General features: G+C 34.8%; 1 protein-coding gene across 4 annotated transcripts; it reads right to left on the bottom strand.

Moving 5' to 3' along the window:
- Positions 1–676: 676 nt before the first annotated feature.
- On the bottom strand, positions 677–16869 carry LOC114419906. 4 transcript variants are annotated; one of them, XM_028385715.1, is made up of 7 exons: positions 16713–16869; positions 15841–15996; positions 8079–8431; positions 7499–7993; positions 2456–2932; positions 1878–2360; positions 677–1476 (listed from the first exon to the last, which is right to left on the bottom strand). In XM_028385715.1, the coding sequence occupies exons 1-7, from the start codon at positions 16717–16719 to the stop codon at positions 913–915; spliced, it is 2535 nt and encodes an 844-aa protein (XP_028241516.1). In that variant the 5' UTR covers positions 16720–16869; the 3' UTR covers positions 677–912. The 4 variants fall into 4 exon arrangements, with proteins under 4 accessions (XP_028241516.1, XP_028241517.1, XP_028241518.1 ...); XM_028385716.1 differs by having other exon boundaries at positions 15919–15996; XM_028385717.1 differs by lacking the exon at positions 16713–16869 and adding an exon at positions 9509–9590 and having other exon boundaries at positions 15841–15954.
- Between the last annotated feature and the right edge of the window lie 1722 nt (positions 16870–18591).

Genomic DNA, 18591 nt, shown 5'->3' with positions numbered 1-18591 from the left:
CCTCTTTAATAATTGTGTTAAGGGGTTAATTTCGGTTTTAATTCTTCTTTTAATTGATCAGCGAGGGCTTTCATCAAAATATTTTTTGTTTTAGCAAAGATTATAGAATTTGCAAAGAATTTCAAAGGGAATCAATTCGTCCCCCTCTTAGATTCCAGTTTCCGACCTTTGCTCCAACCCTCATAATGTTGTTTTTGGGTGAATTATGATTTTAATCTTTCATTTGTTCAAACTAATAACGTCAATTTAGTTGATAAAATATTCAAAACACATTTTATAATATATATATATATATATATATATATATATATATATATATATATATATATATATATATATATATATATATGATTATTTTGTTAGACTCCATAAAAACATGATAAATCACTATCCTGCCAACTTGATTATTTTATCATCAATTGTTACTTGACAAGAGAGACTATAAATGTTAAAAAGGTACGGATAACAAAATTGCTGAAAAATTGTTTATGAACGAATTTTTAAAAAAAAATAACTAAAAATACAGCTAACCTTATTTTATTTATTCTCTTACAGGTGCTTACGGAAAAAATTGTTCAAACAAGACCTGAGTGTCCTATTTAAGAATTAAATTAATTCTCAATGAAAATTCGAATTGATATTTTCACCTTCAACTTAGGGCGAGTGCAAGTCGGTATTAAGGGACATTTACTCTACATACAAAATCAGACCCCATAAGTACAAAGCAATAAGCCAACAACAGCAGAAGGAAAGCTAAAGCAGCTTGTCTTTCCATAACTTTTTCCCATTTCCCCTCAATGTTAGTTTCTTATTACAGAAAGTAACAACCTAAACTAGGGGTACCTAAAGTACATGCCAACATCTTCAAACATCTATTTTAACTACCTACATACACACCAAAAAAAGATCTATTTAACTACCTTGACCACGCAATCGTTTCAACAACCACTTTTTCCTTAATCTCTCATCTAATTTCAAAAACATCAATGCCCTCTTTTCGTCAAAACATAAATACTCACAAGCTTCAATGATGAGATCGTCGTCAAAGTCCGGCATATTTTGTACCTTTTCAACCACTTCCTCCAAGCACACGGTCTTGTTATTTTCACTCAATGCATCGACGATTCGACTGATATCTGCAGCCATAACACTCATCATTTCTAGCATAACATCACTGGTGCGTCTTCTTTTTGATGGTTGCTTTGAATGTGATTGTGATGATGAAGGCCTTGCCCTTGTCTGCTCAGATGAACCCTGCACTTCATCACTTGCATTAGCATCAGGGCTTATCTGTACATCAGCCAACACCAGTGCAGGAGCTTCTGCATGCTCTTCATAGTTAGGTGTAAGATTTACATCAAACCTCTCAAAGTTTTCAGACCAATTTCCACTTCCTTGCTCATCACCAACAATCATACCTAATTCATGGTAATTCTCTATATGCCGGTCTCTCAAATGCCTAGCATAAGGATGTTTCTGAATAAACACAAGCAAATGATGAATCAAAAGAACATATAGAATTGAGAACTGCAATGGGATAAAGGTGAAAAATATGCAGTCAAGGTAGTGGTTGTGGTTGTGGTTGATAGCAAATGGAACCCAACCAACTAATCATAAAAACAAACAAAGGAACATAAAATGTGACACCTACAAAGACAATGATAGTGCATTTTGGTAGTTATTATTATGATGGGTCTCTGGCTAATCTTAAACGGCATGAAGTGACTAAGTGGGGATAACAAATGATTCAAGAGTATCACTGGATTTATGGCCTAAACTAGATAACCATTAGGATCTAGCTAATGTACTGCAATAGCAAATAAATATAATCCAAAATAACTAGAAAATAATTTAATATTATAGAGAACTAAATATACCTTAATGTATTCATCCCATGCTAAGTCAGTTGCAACAACCATCTTACATCCCTCATCCCACTCAAATCTCCCTTGAGAGAGCATTTCCTTCAAAACGTCATACTGTTTCTTCCATATTTTCAACCGGTTTATAATGTTTTCTTTTGTTAAATTCAGGTCAAATCTCTCATTTAGAGCAGTTAGAGCAGCTATATATGCGGAGGTCTTGAAAAATTTCTCAAGCCTGTTTCCCAACATTACTTGATTGACTAGCAACTCTGTCAAGCAATGATCCATCTCATCTGTCCATGTCACAACATTCTTAACTTTTTCTTTTTCTTTTGTCTCTTGAACCTCCATAACACCATCGTCTGTAGTCATACCCATATTAGCACAAGCACCATTAATGGAACTATCTGCTGGATCACAATGACCTAGAATTATGCACAATTCATTGTAGTTTCTGATAACTCGTCCTTTAAGAATTCGAGCATCAGGATTTTTCTGCACCAGAAAGGTATACTTATTATAAGCTGCTGAATAATATCATTATGCAATGACAAATGCCAGACAGAAGTTAAAAGTAGGTTTATATGTACCTTAATATATTCAGTCCATACAGAATCATTTGCAATTACCATTTTTCGCTTCTCATCCCATTCAAAGCCACTCTGGGTCATAAGTTCCTTCAGAATGGCATACTGTTTCTTCCATGTTCTAAGACGATTTTTAACATGTTCTTTCGTCAAATAAAGCTGAAACTTCTCATTAATAGCCAACACAGATGCTTCAAATGCATCAGGTCTCAATGTGTAGTCAAATTTGCTTCTGTTACCTTGTTTTATTTGCTGCACAAGGATTGCAGATAGACAACTGTCCATGTCACTTGTCCACCTTATGTGCCTTCCTACACTGATATCATAGTTAACTGGGTAGACACTTAGAGCCTCAACTGGCTCATCACAAGTCCCAGATTCATCCCAATGCAAAGGCTCATAAAAATGGCCAAAAATAATGCAGAACTGATCATAGTTCTCAAAAACTCTACCACGGAAAGTCCTTGCATCTAGATGTGTCTGGCATGAAAGTGAGAATGAGTAACAAGAAGTCATCAACATCACCAAACTTAGAAATGTCAAAATGCTGTGGTCAAATTCTTACGCATTAATGCATTATGGTCTTTCAGGTTAAAATAATTAATAATTTGACATGTATGATCCTTAAACCAAATTCTTATTTAAACCTACACTGTTTAAATATATACCTGAATACACAAAAGTAGAGTATGAATGTTATAAAGATATAAATTACAATTTCAAGACACCATGAAACTTTAAAGTGATATACCATTAATAGATTAAGATTTGTTTATAACTAATTTTGATCTATTATTTTCATTTTCATTATTATCACAAATAAGTTAGAACAATTAGAAGCAGTAAAATGCAAAGCAATCACACAGACACACCACAGTTAAATACTGAAATACAGTATATAAGAATGATAAATCATTCTGAATTCTTGTTATGTAACTATTTTAAATGTGTTTAATTTTTAGAAAAGACTGTCAGCCAGCCCAGGTGATTGACATGAGGGAATCAACAAGTTTTTTTTTTTTTTGGTAAATAAGGGAATCAAGAAGTTGAAACTGCCCAATGTTATTTTGTACAATCAAACACCAGTCAGCATCAGCAATGATGAGATACACACTAGCTTATGTACCCATCAACCAAATGATACAATCAAACACAGTTCCAATAACCTTTTTTTTTGTGAACCTGTGGTATCCTTTTGCTGAAAATTAAGGACTAATCACTCAAAGTACTAAGATCCATTTAAGGGACTGGCCTCTCCTAACAAATTCTCTTCCAAGAACTATTAGTTCTCTTTATTTTTCCCTTGTTTTTATGGACCTATTATTAGTCTTAAAAAATTAAACTTTTTATTACTAATCAAACAATGTCTCTTTTAGTTCATTGAAAATATATTAATGAATTTGCATCTTGAATACATTGCACTTCCCTGTACATCAATAAATATCTACATGAGATTTGAGAAGTTGCCTATGCACCAGATGTAATTACAGGCACACAATTTTTATGCATATACTACAATTTTCCTTAAAATAAATAATTTGATTTTAACATTATTAGAATGGTTTCGTTCATACAAATGCTGTTATTGCAATTAGTGGAGTCTGAAAAAGCATTAACTTAATATCTGAATTCTACTTGTGATTGCTATTGCCTATGATGAAAATATTTTGGGATAGGCCTCTTTTTTATTTGGTGAGAAAACATAAAGATTGTGATAGGCCTCTTATTCACTAATAGGAGATCGAGAAACTTAATTAATGGTAGTGTTTGGTATGTTTTCTTTTTCATTTTCAATTACTATGCTTTCATCAATAAATATCAAAATATCACCTTGCTTTCACGATGTTTACTGTTTTAGATTATTGTCAATGAAACAGTGAAAACACCAAGTAGTTCCAATATACAAAGAAGAAAACATGTCATTTACTTTTATAAATGATAAATTTACCATAGCATCTATATTCACCTTTTATTTTTGAGAAAACATCTCTGTAGCGTTGACAAAATAGCAGCCTAGTAAAATCAACTTTGAGCTGCACATTTATCTTTCATGATTTTAAAAAATGTATATATAATATAATCATCCTAAAATCTTTGAACTTCAAATTTATAATGTTTCCTTATTCACTGTCATATCAGGTTCAACAGTACTATTTGACATACCAAAATCTTACCAAATGCCTTCTCCAGAAGAGGAATCACCTCTAAAAAGGTTTCTGTAGAAAAAGATTAACTAGTACAGGTCTGTTTGGACAAACCATTTAATTAAGTACTTACTAAAAAAGCTCTTGTGTAATAAGAGCTTATGTCATAAGTGTTTAAAATTCAATAAGCCAAGTGTGTTTGGATATACAAGTTGAAAACTGCTTGTACAATTTTAAAGTGTTTGAATGTATCGATACACAAGCACTTATAGAATGTTGTCTTATTTTAGAAATTAAAAAAAAAAAATTAGACTTAAATATGTTTTAGGTCCCTGATAAATTAGCATCTTTGTTTTGAGTCCCTATTAAATTTTTCTGTTGCTTTAAGTTCCCAATATATTAAGTTTTCGTTTGGATCCCTGCTGTTAGTGGTTCTCTATTATCTACTGACATGGCCATTAATTTTCTTAAAACAAATATCTGTGGTGGTTTATAAAGTCACCAATATTCATTTAAAATTTCAAATTATAATTTTTGGCGGCTAAAAACCACCAAAATCAATTAAAGCAAAAAAAACCTAACAATTTTATTCTTCTCTTCCGTAACCTCCATAACCACCACTCCCGAACCTTCACCACCACCATGTAAAACTTCCATCGCACTACACCACCTCCATAGTCCATACCACCACCACAACCCAACAAAACAAATTAATCAAATAAAAAATCAAACTTTATACACAATTGCACAACCCCAATTCAGCCGCAAGTCAATTTCCAAGAACAAAGGCACAACTACCACCGCCCACTCCCCTTGCCACCACCCTCTTTGACTCCACCAGCGCCACCTCTTCTACCACCCTCTCCGACCTCAGCAGCAGTGCCTACTTCCTCCAACACCATCCTCGATCTCACAAACCAACACTCCCATCCTCAATCTCACAAACTGTTACCGCCATCCTCGATCTCGTAAGCCACCACCACCATCCTTGATTCCAGCATGCCCAACCCTAGCCCATAATTCTCTCTCACTCAGACCTTCAAGCCCAAACTCCTCCCCCGACCTTCCCCACCAAACCCCAAACCAGGTCTTGCAGTGACAGCGGTTTATAGGTGGAGGAAGTGAAACGCCCAATCGAAGAATGAAAAAGAAAGAATCTTGGGTGTTTGGATCAGATCTATTTTCCTTTTTTTTAATTGATTCTGGCAGTTTTAAAACGCCAAAAATCGCATTTTAAAAATTTAACAGTCACATTGGCAAATAACAGAGGACCAATAATGGCATAGACCCAAATGAAACTTTTAATACATTGAAGATTCAAAACAAAGGAAAATTTTAATAGGGACCCATAACAAAAAATGTTAATATATTAGGGACCTAAATTATATTTAAGCCAAAAAATTAAGAATCAGACAATGATTAAAAAAATGAAAAGTAATTAAAAAAATAAAAATATAGCATTGTATATATCACAAAATATTGTTAAAAAAACTCAGTGGTGACCTATTTTTAGTTTTTAGAAACCAAAAATTTCAGAAGCAAACTATCATTAAAATCAATTTTGAAAATTTAAAAATTAGTGCCATATATATATATATATATATATATATATATATATATATATATATATATTATAAAATCATGATTAAAATATAAAAATTCACCATTCACAAGTTTATAATTTTACAATTTGGAAAAGCATAAAACCATGAACCCAACCTCATCTTCATTTCTCTAGTAAAATTTCATAAAATTAGTGCCATCTCCATTTCAAAAGCATGGCAATGGCAAATGGAATAAGGGTAGCTGGTGACTGGTGAGGCTTCAATGGCCGTGGGAAGAGGCTGGATGAGTTTCAGTTCTGGTAGTGTCACAAGTGACAGGGATCCCTATTATCGATTCGGAAATCAAGATGGTTGGCAAGAAGCTGAAGAAATTTGGTCCATGGTGTTGAAAAGCTGATGGAATGCCCAGGGTGGGTTAGAAAGATGGTTGATTATGGTTCTCTAGATCAATGGTGGATGAGGGAGTCTTGAGGTGAGGGCATAGCTTGGAACAATGATTATGTGCCTGGATCAATCCTAAGATATTTTTATTAGCTCTTACAAGCACTTATTCCAGTATATCAGTCCAAATAAGCTATTCATCAGCTCATCCATACAAGGGCAACAAAAAGAAATTATTTGTGAAAATTCCTTAATAATTCTTTGAGCATTTCATGTCCATCCATGACATAATCATCCAAAAAAAAAAAGTTCTCAAATTAACTGCTTACAATTATTGACATGATAGCCAGGGTAAGCACACATTGATTGAATTTGGGGAAATCACAATTTGAAACACAGAACAAGATCTAGGTAGACAAGTGAACTTCCTTTTGAAAAATTAATGGTATTTGCTACTATAATTCATTTTGGCTATTTTCTATATACCTTTTTGTCAGGCACTACATACAGGTTGTAATAAATGATGGACGTCAAAAGTGGATGTCCTTGTCAAAATGGACAATGGTAACCATAACCATCTTGACAAGGACATCCACTTTTCACTTCATTACTTCATCTAAAATCATTTATTTAAATAGCTCACTTGCCTGGAAACCTTCTAAAAATAAGCAGCTTCATTTGCATGTACAAATATTTCATGCTATAAAGATGCCTTCTTAGCAATAGACAAAAATTGGGTTCACGAAAGCTACTCATGCCCCAAAATGTTATCCACAATTAATTATCTTTAAGGACAATGGTTGATGACTTTGGGAAAAGATTTATAGAAAAATCACTTTTGCTATAGCAGAAAGGTTTAGTCAACAAAAGGAAAAAAAGGAGCGGGGGGAGTGGCAAGAAAATATGAAAAAAAAAATAGTCATTGCTATATAACAGTCCTATAGGAGACAACATACCCGGATGTAGTCATTCCATGTAGAATCATTTGCAATGATCATTTTCTTTGTTCCATCCCACTTAAATCCAGTATGAGACAGAATTTCCTTTAACTGTTCAAACTGTTTCTTCCAAGTTTTAAGTCGATTTTTAACATTGAATTTTGTTAGATGCAGCCCAAATTTTGCATTTACGGCTGAAACAGCTGTGTTATATGCTTCTGTCAGAAAAACTTTATCTACTTTAAGCCCTTTCCTCACTTGGTCTACAAGAATCTTTCCAAGCCAATGGTCCATTGCAACTGTCCACCTAAAGTTTTTAGTCTGGTTTCCATCAGTTTGTATTTCAGACACAATGGCAAGATCTGGATCCCCCTTATCAACTGCAAATGTTACATCTATGTCTGTAACATTGTCAGAAAGGCTTGCAATTGCTTGATCATTTCCAAGGATAGTACATAATTGATCATAGTTTTCTATGGACTTTTCTCGGAAAATCCTTGCATCAGGGTGTGCCTGCAGGTAACATAAGAATATCAGCCAATCACCATAAAAGTGCAAACTGATGAAATGCATACTGTATCACATGTAACGAGATTACCTTGATGTAGTCATTCCAAACAGAATTATCCGCAACAACCATCTTTTTTGTCTCATTCCACATAAATCCACTATGAGCAAGCAGTTCCTTCAAAACCCCAAACTGCTTCCTCCATGTCTTCAGCCGATTTTTTATGTGTTCTTTTGTCAAATACAAACCATACTTTTCATTCAATGTTTTCAGTGCACCTGCAAATGCTGCTGGCTTCAAAATGTTATCCACTTTATTCCCCTTTTTTACTTGCTCAGCGAGTACCTTGGTGAGGCACTTGTCCATTTCATTTGTCCAAACCATGTACTTTGCTTTCTCTTTGTCACTAGAACTACGAGTCTGGTATACTTTTTTATTCATCCCTGAAAATACATATAATACACTGTGATACTTTTGCTTCTTTTGCAATAAAATGGATTTTGTGTAAGGAAAATTAAGAGCATTGCAACAGGGGTGTAAATTTGGTCTCATAAATAGAGCTCAGTCAACTAAGACAAGAAGAGAACTTGGTTTATGAAAACCCCATCCTCTCCCCATTCAATTGTGAAAAGGTTGGCAAAGCAGAAATGCACTTAATCCAAAAAAGTAATGTCAGTAGCTGAAACTCATGCCAAATGAACCATGTGTATTTGACAACACAACAATACAAAAATATTTATCAATCTCAAACAGTAGCGCGCGGAGGCTTAACTCTAAAAATGCCATAGGCAGATAGTAGGAAGCAGGACGATCACTATTTTAAATATTATAATACAAACTTAATAATTTATGCTACATATATAAATACTCAGAAAACAAAACAAAAACACAAAATTAAAGAAATTCATGATAAATAAATAAATAAGACATAGTTTATACACACAATAACTATCAATTGAGGAGAAATAAAAAATCATAGTAGTGAAGTCAAAAAAAAAATGGAAGATGATGGTGATATTAATAGTAAAAGAACATAAGAAATTAGATCAAAAAAAGTAAGCAGAATGTGAATTGGGAAGTCTAGAGGAAGAAGAAAGAACAGAACATGGGATAAAATACGGCCAAAAGATCCTTTTGGTCCTTTATGCTTTTAGTAATTCCCACTTTGGTTATTTATGTTTTAAAACTCCCATTGGTCCTTTTATTTTAAAAAGGAGACAATTTTGTCCTTCCATCAGTTTCACAGTAACATTGTTAACGTTTTACATTTTAAAATAATTAATTTAACATAGTAGCAGTTTTTAACTGCCACTATTTTATTTTATTAAATTTTTAGGATGTTTTAGACTTTAGTTTATAAAAAGAGTCACGGCATCTTTGTCATCTTCATCTTCATAGAGATTCAAACCTAAACCTAAACCTAAACAGATCTAATTTCTCAGTCCCTCTCGTCAGAACTTCTCAAAACTTTCTTTTAATTACATCGTCACAGCACACTCCGATATATCTGGTTATCATACTCGCATTGGTGGAAGCATGACCGGCACAAAGCAGCATTTCCTAAAGCGCACAATCCATTTGGTTATTTCATCCCTTGCCCCACTGACAGGCTCTCCATTGTGCACGTGAGAGATTGCAAAACAAGAAACATGAAATAATATCTCAGATTATAAAACAAAATACACTTATACATGGAAATTTCCAATTTCTAATATTTAAGATATTTTACCATTCATCAGTTTGTCCTACACATCCCAAAACTTAAATATAATTGACAATTTGACATACTGATAAGCAACAGATAGTATACACGAGGAAACATGGTAAGGGAAGTGTAGGGGATCATCCCACTAGAGGAGTAACTAACTTAGTGGGGAAGGTGTGATGGGACAGGTGGCAGAGAGAGAAAGGAGGGCTGTAACGTTATATGCTGAGGGAATAATCAGTAGTGGGGAGGTATGGATTCAGTTAGAAACTGCATGGGAGTTTTCTAAGCAGCTCGAAATGCTTAGCCTGTTTTCTGCAATTTTCATTTCCATTGTTCATCCATTGTAATTCACAAGTTAGATCCCATTTGAACTCTAACTTGATTTACATCAATAATATCTCCCATTTTCATCTTAAAATTGTTATTTTACTGTTTTATTACTTCTGGATATCAGATTGAGACCTATCAATTTGGTATCAAGAGCCTGGTTTCGATCTAAACGGTGGATGGTGGTTACGAGACACATCATGGAGAACAGAATCGATACGATGGAAGAGCGATTGGGGAACGTGGAAGCGACGGTGGTAGAAATCCGTCAAATGCTGCGGGAACAGAACGAGAGACCTCGACGGAGACAGGGAAGACCTCTAGGTCGGGGAGATCCACGTAACAATGACGACGACGGGAGTGATAGTAGCACGTTATCACATGGATCACGTTTCCGACCACGACGGCACGGTGGTGGTAACGAACGGAGGTATTTTGGCGGGAGAAGGAAGTTGGAGATCCCTGTTTTTAAGGGTGATGATGCTTACGGGTGGTTAGTTCGTGTTGAACGGTACTTCAGGCTGAATGAAGTACGTGAACATGATAAGGTGGATGCAGTGATGATTGCGATGGAGGACAGAGCGTTGAATTGGTTCCAATGGTGGGAGGATCAAACACCATTGAGGAGTTGGGAAGAGTTTAAGGAGGCAGTGATTCGAAGGTTTCAACCGGGAATACTCCACAATCCCTTAGGACCTTTATTGAGTCTGAAACAAGATAGCACCGTCATGGAGTATAGAGAAAAATTTGAGATGTTGGTAGCCCCATTGAGAAGGGAGGAGAGGGGAATGCTTGATAGCATTTTCCTCAATGGATTGAAGGAGGAGTTGCAGGCAGAGATGAAGTTGTATGACTATCATGATCTTGCTGACATGATGGATCGTGCATTGTTACTAGAAGAAAAAAATGAAGCTCTGAGGAGGAGGGGAATTACTGGGAAAGATAGAATAGAATGGAAGGATAAAGGTGGAGGGTCCAAGTTTCGAAATCCTGGTGATTTTGGTAAGGACAGAAGGGAAATACCTAAAGTAAGTGGAGTAAGTGAGAAGGAGGAAGGAAAAGGGGTGGAAGGTGTGAGAGGTAGGAGACTGAATCCTGCAGAGTTAGAGGAGAGAAGTAAGAAGGGACTCTGTTTTAAATGTGGGGACAAGTGGAATAGAGAGCACATCTGCAAGTTCAAACATATGAGCTTGAGGCTGTGTGAAGGAGGTAGTGAGGAAGAAGAGATGGAAGAGGAGATAGAGAAGGTAGACAGTGAAACAGATGCTGTTGGGGAGTTGAAAACCTTGCAATTGTCATTACAAAGCAAGGAAGGTTTCACTTCTAATAAATCATTTAAAGTCTGGGTGACCATTAAGGAGAGGCAGGTACTTACCTTGATTGACTCTGGAGCTACCAGTAATTTTATAGCTTCAAAGTTAGTGGAGGAATTGGGATTAGAACTGACAGAGACACCTAGTTATGTCATTGAAGTAGGCAATGGTGAAAAGGTAAGAAATCAGGGGGTATGTGAAGACCTGCAGTTCCAAATTCAAGGTGTGGAATTCAAACAACATTTCTTCTTGATGGAGTTAGGAGGGTCAGAGATGGTGCTAGGAATGGATTGGTTGGCTAGCTTAGGCAATATTGAAGCTAATTTTGGAAATTTGTGCCTAAGGTGGGAGGCTGAAGGGAAGAAGTATAGCATTCAAGGTGACCCAACTATGTGTAATAGGCAATCATCTTGGAAGGTTATGATGAAGGCTCTAGCTGATGCAGGGGTAGGCTTTTACATACAGTCTATGGAGGCAGAGTTGGAAGAAGTAAGGGAAGCAGAAGGGTTCAATCAGTGGCAGCAGATACTGGGAGAATTTGCAGCAGTTTTTGACATGCCAACAGGTTTACCACCCCTCAGAGAGCATGATCATCCTATAATGCTCAAACCTGGGGCTGTCATTCCTAATATCAGGCCTTATAGATATCCCTATTATCAGAAAGATGAGATTGAGAAGATTGTGAAGGAAATGATGCAAGCTGGAATAATAAGGCACAGTACCAGTCCTTATTCAAGTCCAGTTTTATTGGTTAAAAAGAAGGATGGAGGATGGAGATTCTGCACTGACTACAGAGCTCTCAACAAGGTGACAATTCCCAACAAATTCCCTATACCAGTAATTGATGAATTATTAGATGAATTAGGGGGCTCAGTTATTTTTTCCAAACTTGATTTGAAATCTGGCTATCATCAAATTAGAATGAAGGAGGAAGATATTGCTAAAACTGCCTTCAGGACCCATGAGGGCCATTATGAGTACTTAGTTATGCCATTTGGCTTAACTAATGCTCCTTCAACATTCCAGGCTCTAATGAATGAAGTGTTGAGACCATATCTGAGGAGGTTTGTGTTGGTATTTTTTGATGACATCCTTATTTACAGCAAGAGTGAAGAAGAACACAAGCTGCATTTGAGGGAAATACTGCAAGTGTTGAGAAGGAATCAGTTATATGCTAACAAGAAGAAGTGTTCCTTTGCCCAGAAGGAAGTGGAATATCTTGGCCATCTGATATCTGATAAGGGGGTGTCAGCTGACCCCAAGAAGATAGAAGACATGCTCAAATGGCCACATCCTAAGGAACTCAAGGGCTTGAGAGGATTCTTAGGATTGACTGGGTACTACAGGAAATTTGTAAAGAATTACAGTAAAATAGCGTGGCCACTCACCCAGTTACTGAAGAAGGATAGTTTCTTGTGGAATGATGAAGCTCAACAAGCATTTGACCAATTGAAACAAGCAATGACTACTGTTCCTGTGCTAGCTATGCCAGATTTTGACAAGGAGTTTGTGATAGAAACTGATGCTTCAGGGAAGGGTATAGGTGCAGTACTTATGCAAGAAGGAAGACCAGTGGCATACATGAGCCAAACCTTATCTGACAGGGCTCAAGGTAAATCTGTTTATGAGAGAGAATTAATGGCAATTGTCATAGCCATTCAGAAATGGAGGCCATATTTGTTAGGGAGACATTTTCAAGTGCATACAGACCAGAAAAGCTTGAAATTTCTCACTGAGCAAAGAGTCATGGGGGAAGATCAACAAAAGTGGATTGCTAAATTAATAGGGTATGATTTTGAAGTTAAGTACAAACCCGGAAAGGAGAACAATGCAGCTGATGCATTGTCAAGACAAATGACTTATGCCACTATCACCACTGTGCAATGTGAAGTATGGGAGGGTCTGGAAGATGAAGTGCAGAATGATGAGAAGCTGAAGGTTCTGGTGCAAGCCTTATTTGGTGATCCTCTCAGTCACCCAGGGTACCAGTTGAAGGGAGGGAGGTTGTATCATGAAGGAAGAGTAGTGATTCCCAAGAATTCACCCAGAATTGCTTGGTTGTTACATGAATTCCATGCTACTGCTGTGGGAGGTCATTCTGGGTACCTCAGAACTTATAAAAAAATTTCTGGATTAGTCTATTGGGAAGGCATGAGAAAGCAGATCAAGGAGTATGTACAGGCCTGTGAGGTGTGTCAGCAGAATAAGTACCAGACATTGAAACCTGGAGGGTTACTCCAACCCCTGCCAATCCCTAAACAAATATGGGCTGACATCTCAATGGATTTCATAGGTGGGCTACCTAAGGTGCAAGGTACTGATACCATTATGGTGGTGGTGGACAGGCTAACTAAATATGCTCATTTTTTACCTGTTAGTCACCCTTACACAGCTAAGGATATAGCTAGTTTATTCATTAAAGAAATAGTCAGATTACATGGATTTCCTACTTCCATAGTTTCTGACAGGGACAAGGTCTTTCTTAGTAATTTCTGGTCAGAATTGTTTAAGCAGGCAGGCACTAAATTGAAGTATAGTAGTGCATATCACCCTCAGTCGGATGGACAAACGGAGGTGGTGAATAGGTGCGTGGAAACTTACTTGAGGTGTTTAACTGGAAGGCAACCAAAGCAGTGGCCTAAGTGGTTAGCCTGGGCAGAATATTGGTACAATACCAACTACCATGCTTCACTCAAAACTACTCCATTTGAGGCACTATACGGGAGAGAGCCACCTATGCTAGTCAAGGGTGATGTCAGTCTATCTGCAGTGGAAGAGGTTAACAAACTCACAGCTGAGAGGAATGCGATGTTAAAGGAAATGCAGGAACAACTATTGAGGGCACAAGATGTTATGAGAACTCAAGCTAATAAGCACAGAAGGGAGGTTGTTTATCAGATTGGTGACATGGTATATCTGAAAATTCAACCTTACAAGTTGAAGAAACTAGCAAATAGGTTCAATCAAAAATTGAGCCCAATATACTATGGCCCTTATGAAGTAGAGCAAAAGATAGGTGAAGTAGCATATAAATTGAAGTTGCCAGCTGACAGCAGAGTCCATCCAGTGTTTCATGCTTCATTGTTGAAGAAAGCTCTAGCACCTAATGTTGAGCCTCAGCCCTTACCCGCTTGCATGAATGAAAACTGGCAATTAGAGCCTGAGCCAGAGGAAGCTTTAGACACAAGGAAGAATGAACAGGGAGTAGTGGAAGTCTTGGTGAAATGGAAAGACCTTCCAGACTTTGAAAATTCCTGGGAGCCAGTGGAAAAGCTCAGATCAGAATTTCCTGGATTTCTTCTTGAGGGCAAGAAGAGTTTTGAAGGTGGGGGAATTGATAAGCAACAGATAGTATACACGAGGAAACATGGTAAGGGAAGTGTAGGGGATCATCCCACTAGAGGAGTAACTAACTTAGTGGGGAAGGTGTGATGGGACAGGTGGCAGAGAGAGAAAGGAGGGTTGTAACGTTATATGCTGAGGGAATAATCAGTAGTGGGGAGGTATGGATTCAGTTAGAAACTGCATGGGAGTTTTCTAAGCAGCTCGAAATGCTTAGCCTGTTTTCTGCAATTTTCATTTCCATTGTTCATCCATTGTAATTCACAAGTTAGATCCCATTTGAACTCTAACTTGATTTACATCAATAATATCTCCCATTTTCATCTTAAAATTGTTATTTTACTGTTTTATTACTTCTGGATATCAGATTGAGACCTATCACATACATCTTAAACTTCTAACTCATCATCAGATTCATTAAATATTAACTCTACTACTCCCTCCGGTCTCTATTATAAGCAACCAAAAAAAATGATTTCACACTTATGAAGAAATTAGTTAATTTCATTAAATTGTGTTAATCCCAAAAAAAAAAAAAATTCTAAACTATCCTTCTTTGGAACTTGATACCAAGCATAAAAAAGTTTGACCCTATTAAAAAAGGGCATTTTGAAGATAGTCTCATTAAATAAGGCAAAGTTAGTTAACTTTTGCTTATATTTGAGACCATAAACAAGTGATTTTCGTTGCTTATAATAGAGACCGGAGGGAGTATCTACAAAAGCACCGTACTCCAATACAGTTGACATTTATGTTTACCAAGTATCATTCATAGCAGGAATACGAGAGCAACATGTTTCAACTGCTTGCCAATATGAAACAACCAAATGCTCTTCCACAGAAAAGTTTGAAGCCAATGCTACCTATAAACGCTATTCTAAGTGAAGCTCCAAGTCAAAAAAACCACAGCATATGAAGTTTAAAAGGAGCTTTCTAGTCTCTATAAACTATCTTCGTATATATTTAGTTGAATATTTTATCACATTAAGGAACATAATAACATGGCAGAGAACCAACAATTGCAAATAGTCAACACTTAAAAGAAATAGGTTCAAGTCCAACAATGTAATTGATAAAGTTTGGTTTATCTTAGAAAATAATCACTTTTATTTTGTCAGCTTCCTAAACCAGCCTACGAGTACCCAACAGGGAGTTAACTCACCTGGTGGGCCTTCTTCTATTTCAAGGCATGGGCTTCGGTTCGATTCCAGAACAACCGGTTGATAAGTGACACGTATACCTGCCATAAATCCTTGCTCAGTGTGATGGTCTTCTTCGACCTTACATGGAAGTAAACTTTCCCCTAATCCAAACTTTCCTATTACATAAATAAGAAACAAAAAAACAAATGAGCTTTAAAAAACAAGTATTATTTAACAAGGTTAATCTCCAACTAAACATGCAGTAAAACTGATGTTTTACACACACAGAACAAAACACAGCTACATGGAACTTAAAATCCCGATAAATTATTATATGGTCTCAATTAATATCCACGTGACACGAAATTGAGATTTTCAATTTAGAAGAAAGAGTTAATAAAATCCAGTTAGTACATATTATGTGGAAATTAATTGAGATCATTGATATGTAATGGTCGTGAATCATATAATAATTTCTTGTAAATCCACACATAACAACCACAAAAATAATAAATAATAATGAAGATAATATATTAAATAAAACCCAACAATTTGTATCAAGACCAGACATACAGCACCCAAAAGTGGGGGAAAAAAACTCTGCTTTCAATTCAGACCAAAAGAGACCACTCAAACTCAAATAAGAAAGAACCCTCACAAGAATAAAATATAAATATAAATACATACAAATTTATAAAATAAAAAAAATACAAAAAAAAAACTCAATTAACTCCAAAGCTTAAGAAAAATTAAAATTTTAAAAAATAAACAAAAGAAAACCCCAAATGCGAACTCTGCAGAAACTGAATTGTGGTGGTGAGTAAAATTTCTGACAATTTCAATTGGTGCGTAGTAATCGAAATTGAAAGAAGAGAAAGAAGAAGGGAATGACCTGCCATGGTGGCCGGAACTTATTTTCTTGCGAAAATTTCGTTTGAATGGCGGAGGCACTTACTGGGGAATCGAGATAGGTGTCCGTCCGTTTACATATGAGCAGCGAAGCTCTTTACATTTTACAACAAGCAGCCATTCTTTCTTGCTTTTTTTGTTTTTATTCTGTATATACTCAAGTTATGCGAGGTTAATTTTATTTAATCTATAACTAAAAGATATAAATATAATCTCATTTGGTGTTGATTTTTTATTTTTACATTTTTATCTCTAACCGTTAGAAATCAGTATTCACTGTTGCATTTTATTTTAACTTAAAACTGTGTTTATATTTTTTTTAGACAAATCACTACATAAAAAAAATATACGCACAGTTAACTTTCATGTTTAGTCCAAACACGAATTCGTGCCTATTTTACACTAATATGTATGAATTTAATAAGTATCTAGGCAAGCGTAAAACTGTCATTATTTTTGGTAAAAAAAATACTTGATCCACCAATAAAAATAATAATTAGTATGATTTTTTAAAATTAATTATTATAAATTTTAACAAATATTTCATCTAGATTCATGTTCTTTAAGTCTCGTATTTAAGTGTTATAGGAAAAAAACATGTTGAAAATTAAAAGAGTTGATCACACATATTTTCTCACAAGAAAAAATCTCTAAAGTAAATATTTTACATATATAATATGAAAGTCAATAAATTATAAACATAACAAATTTTTGAAATAATTATTATAAAATTCAATAAATTAATCATAGTAATTTTTTAAGATAATTATTAAAAAAGCTATCAAATTGATGGTCTCTAAAGCATTATTGTAACACCCATACTTTTTTAGTTGTTGAACTATTTTTTTTTTTTATAATGTATTTATTGAATCAGATGAGAATCTCAAAATTATGATACTCAGTGTTGCATTGTATACTTGTATGAGTGTGTTATGTCTAGTTTAGTCTTTTACTATCTTATCTAGGCTAGGACATAGAAAATGATAAAAATATCTTATACATCTCGAAAGAGTCGCTTAATAGCATAACATGATAAAAGATAAAAGATAGTATTTGGAAAAGACAATCATAAATATGCTTAAAATAATTAATTAAAATTTTGATTATTTTTAGAATTGAATTCAAGATAGTATTTGGAAAAGACAAAAATGTCTCTGGGACACACTATGTAGTGGTAAAGTTAGATAGCGTTTTAAGGCCCAATTATTTTTAAAAAATTAATGAGTATATTTTACATAGAAATATTTTATTTGAGCTTAAAAGTCTCACAGATCCTGAAATTCACAATTAGTTAGCAAAAACTTGATTTATTAGAAAATTAAATAGATTTTTAAGAAAAATAATAACTATAACTATAATAATTAATATATAAATGGAAAAATCATGAGAGAAAAAATTGGAGACCCAAAATATATATACAAGGGCATGATAAAATTAGTTTGGCCCAAACACACTCAAAATCCAATAAAATATTTCTATAATTAATCATTAAAAAATTTATCAACTAATAATTAAAAAATTAAAGACTTAATATATTTTTTGTCTCTCAAATTTAGATTATTTTTATTTTTGGTCCCTCAAATTTCATTTTTTTTAGTTTCTAAATTTTGGAAAATGATCTTTATAGTCCCACTTCATAAAAAAATAAACATTTGGTTACACCAAAAATAATATGGGAAACAATTTTTATGAAGGAGAATAAAAAAGAACATTTTCTGAAATTGAATGGCTAAAAAATTTAAATTTAAATTTAGGAAACTAAAACAAATTCACTCAATTTTGATAAAGCAAAAATATATCTAAATCAACATTAAAATTAAAATATCTTGGTGATCACTAATCAAAGACCATGAAAATTGAAA

Source organism: Glycine soja, chromosome 7 (assembly GCF_004193775.1).
Source record: "Glycine soja cultivar W05 chromosome 7, ASM419377v2, whole genome shotgun sequence".
NCBI classification, from domain to species: Eukaryota; Viridiplantae; Streptophyta; class Magnoliopsida; order Fabales; family Fabaceae; genus Glycine; species Glycine soja.
This window is presented reverse-complemented; position numbering and strand designations above follow the sequence as displayed.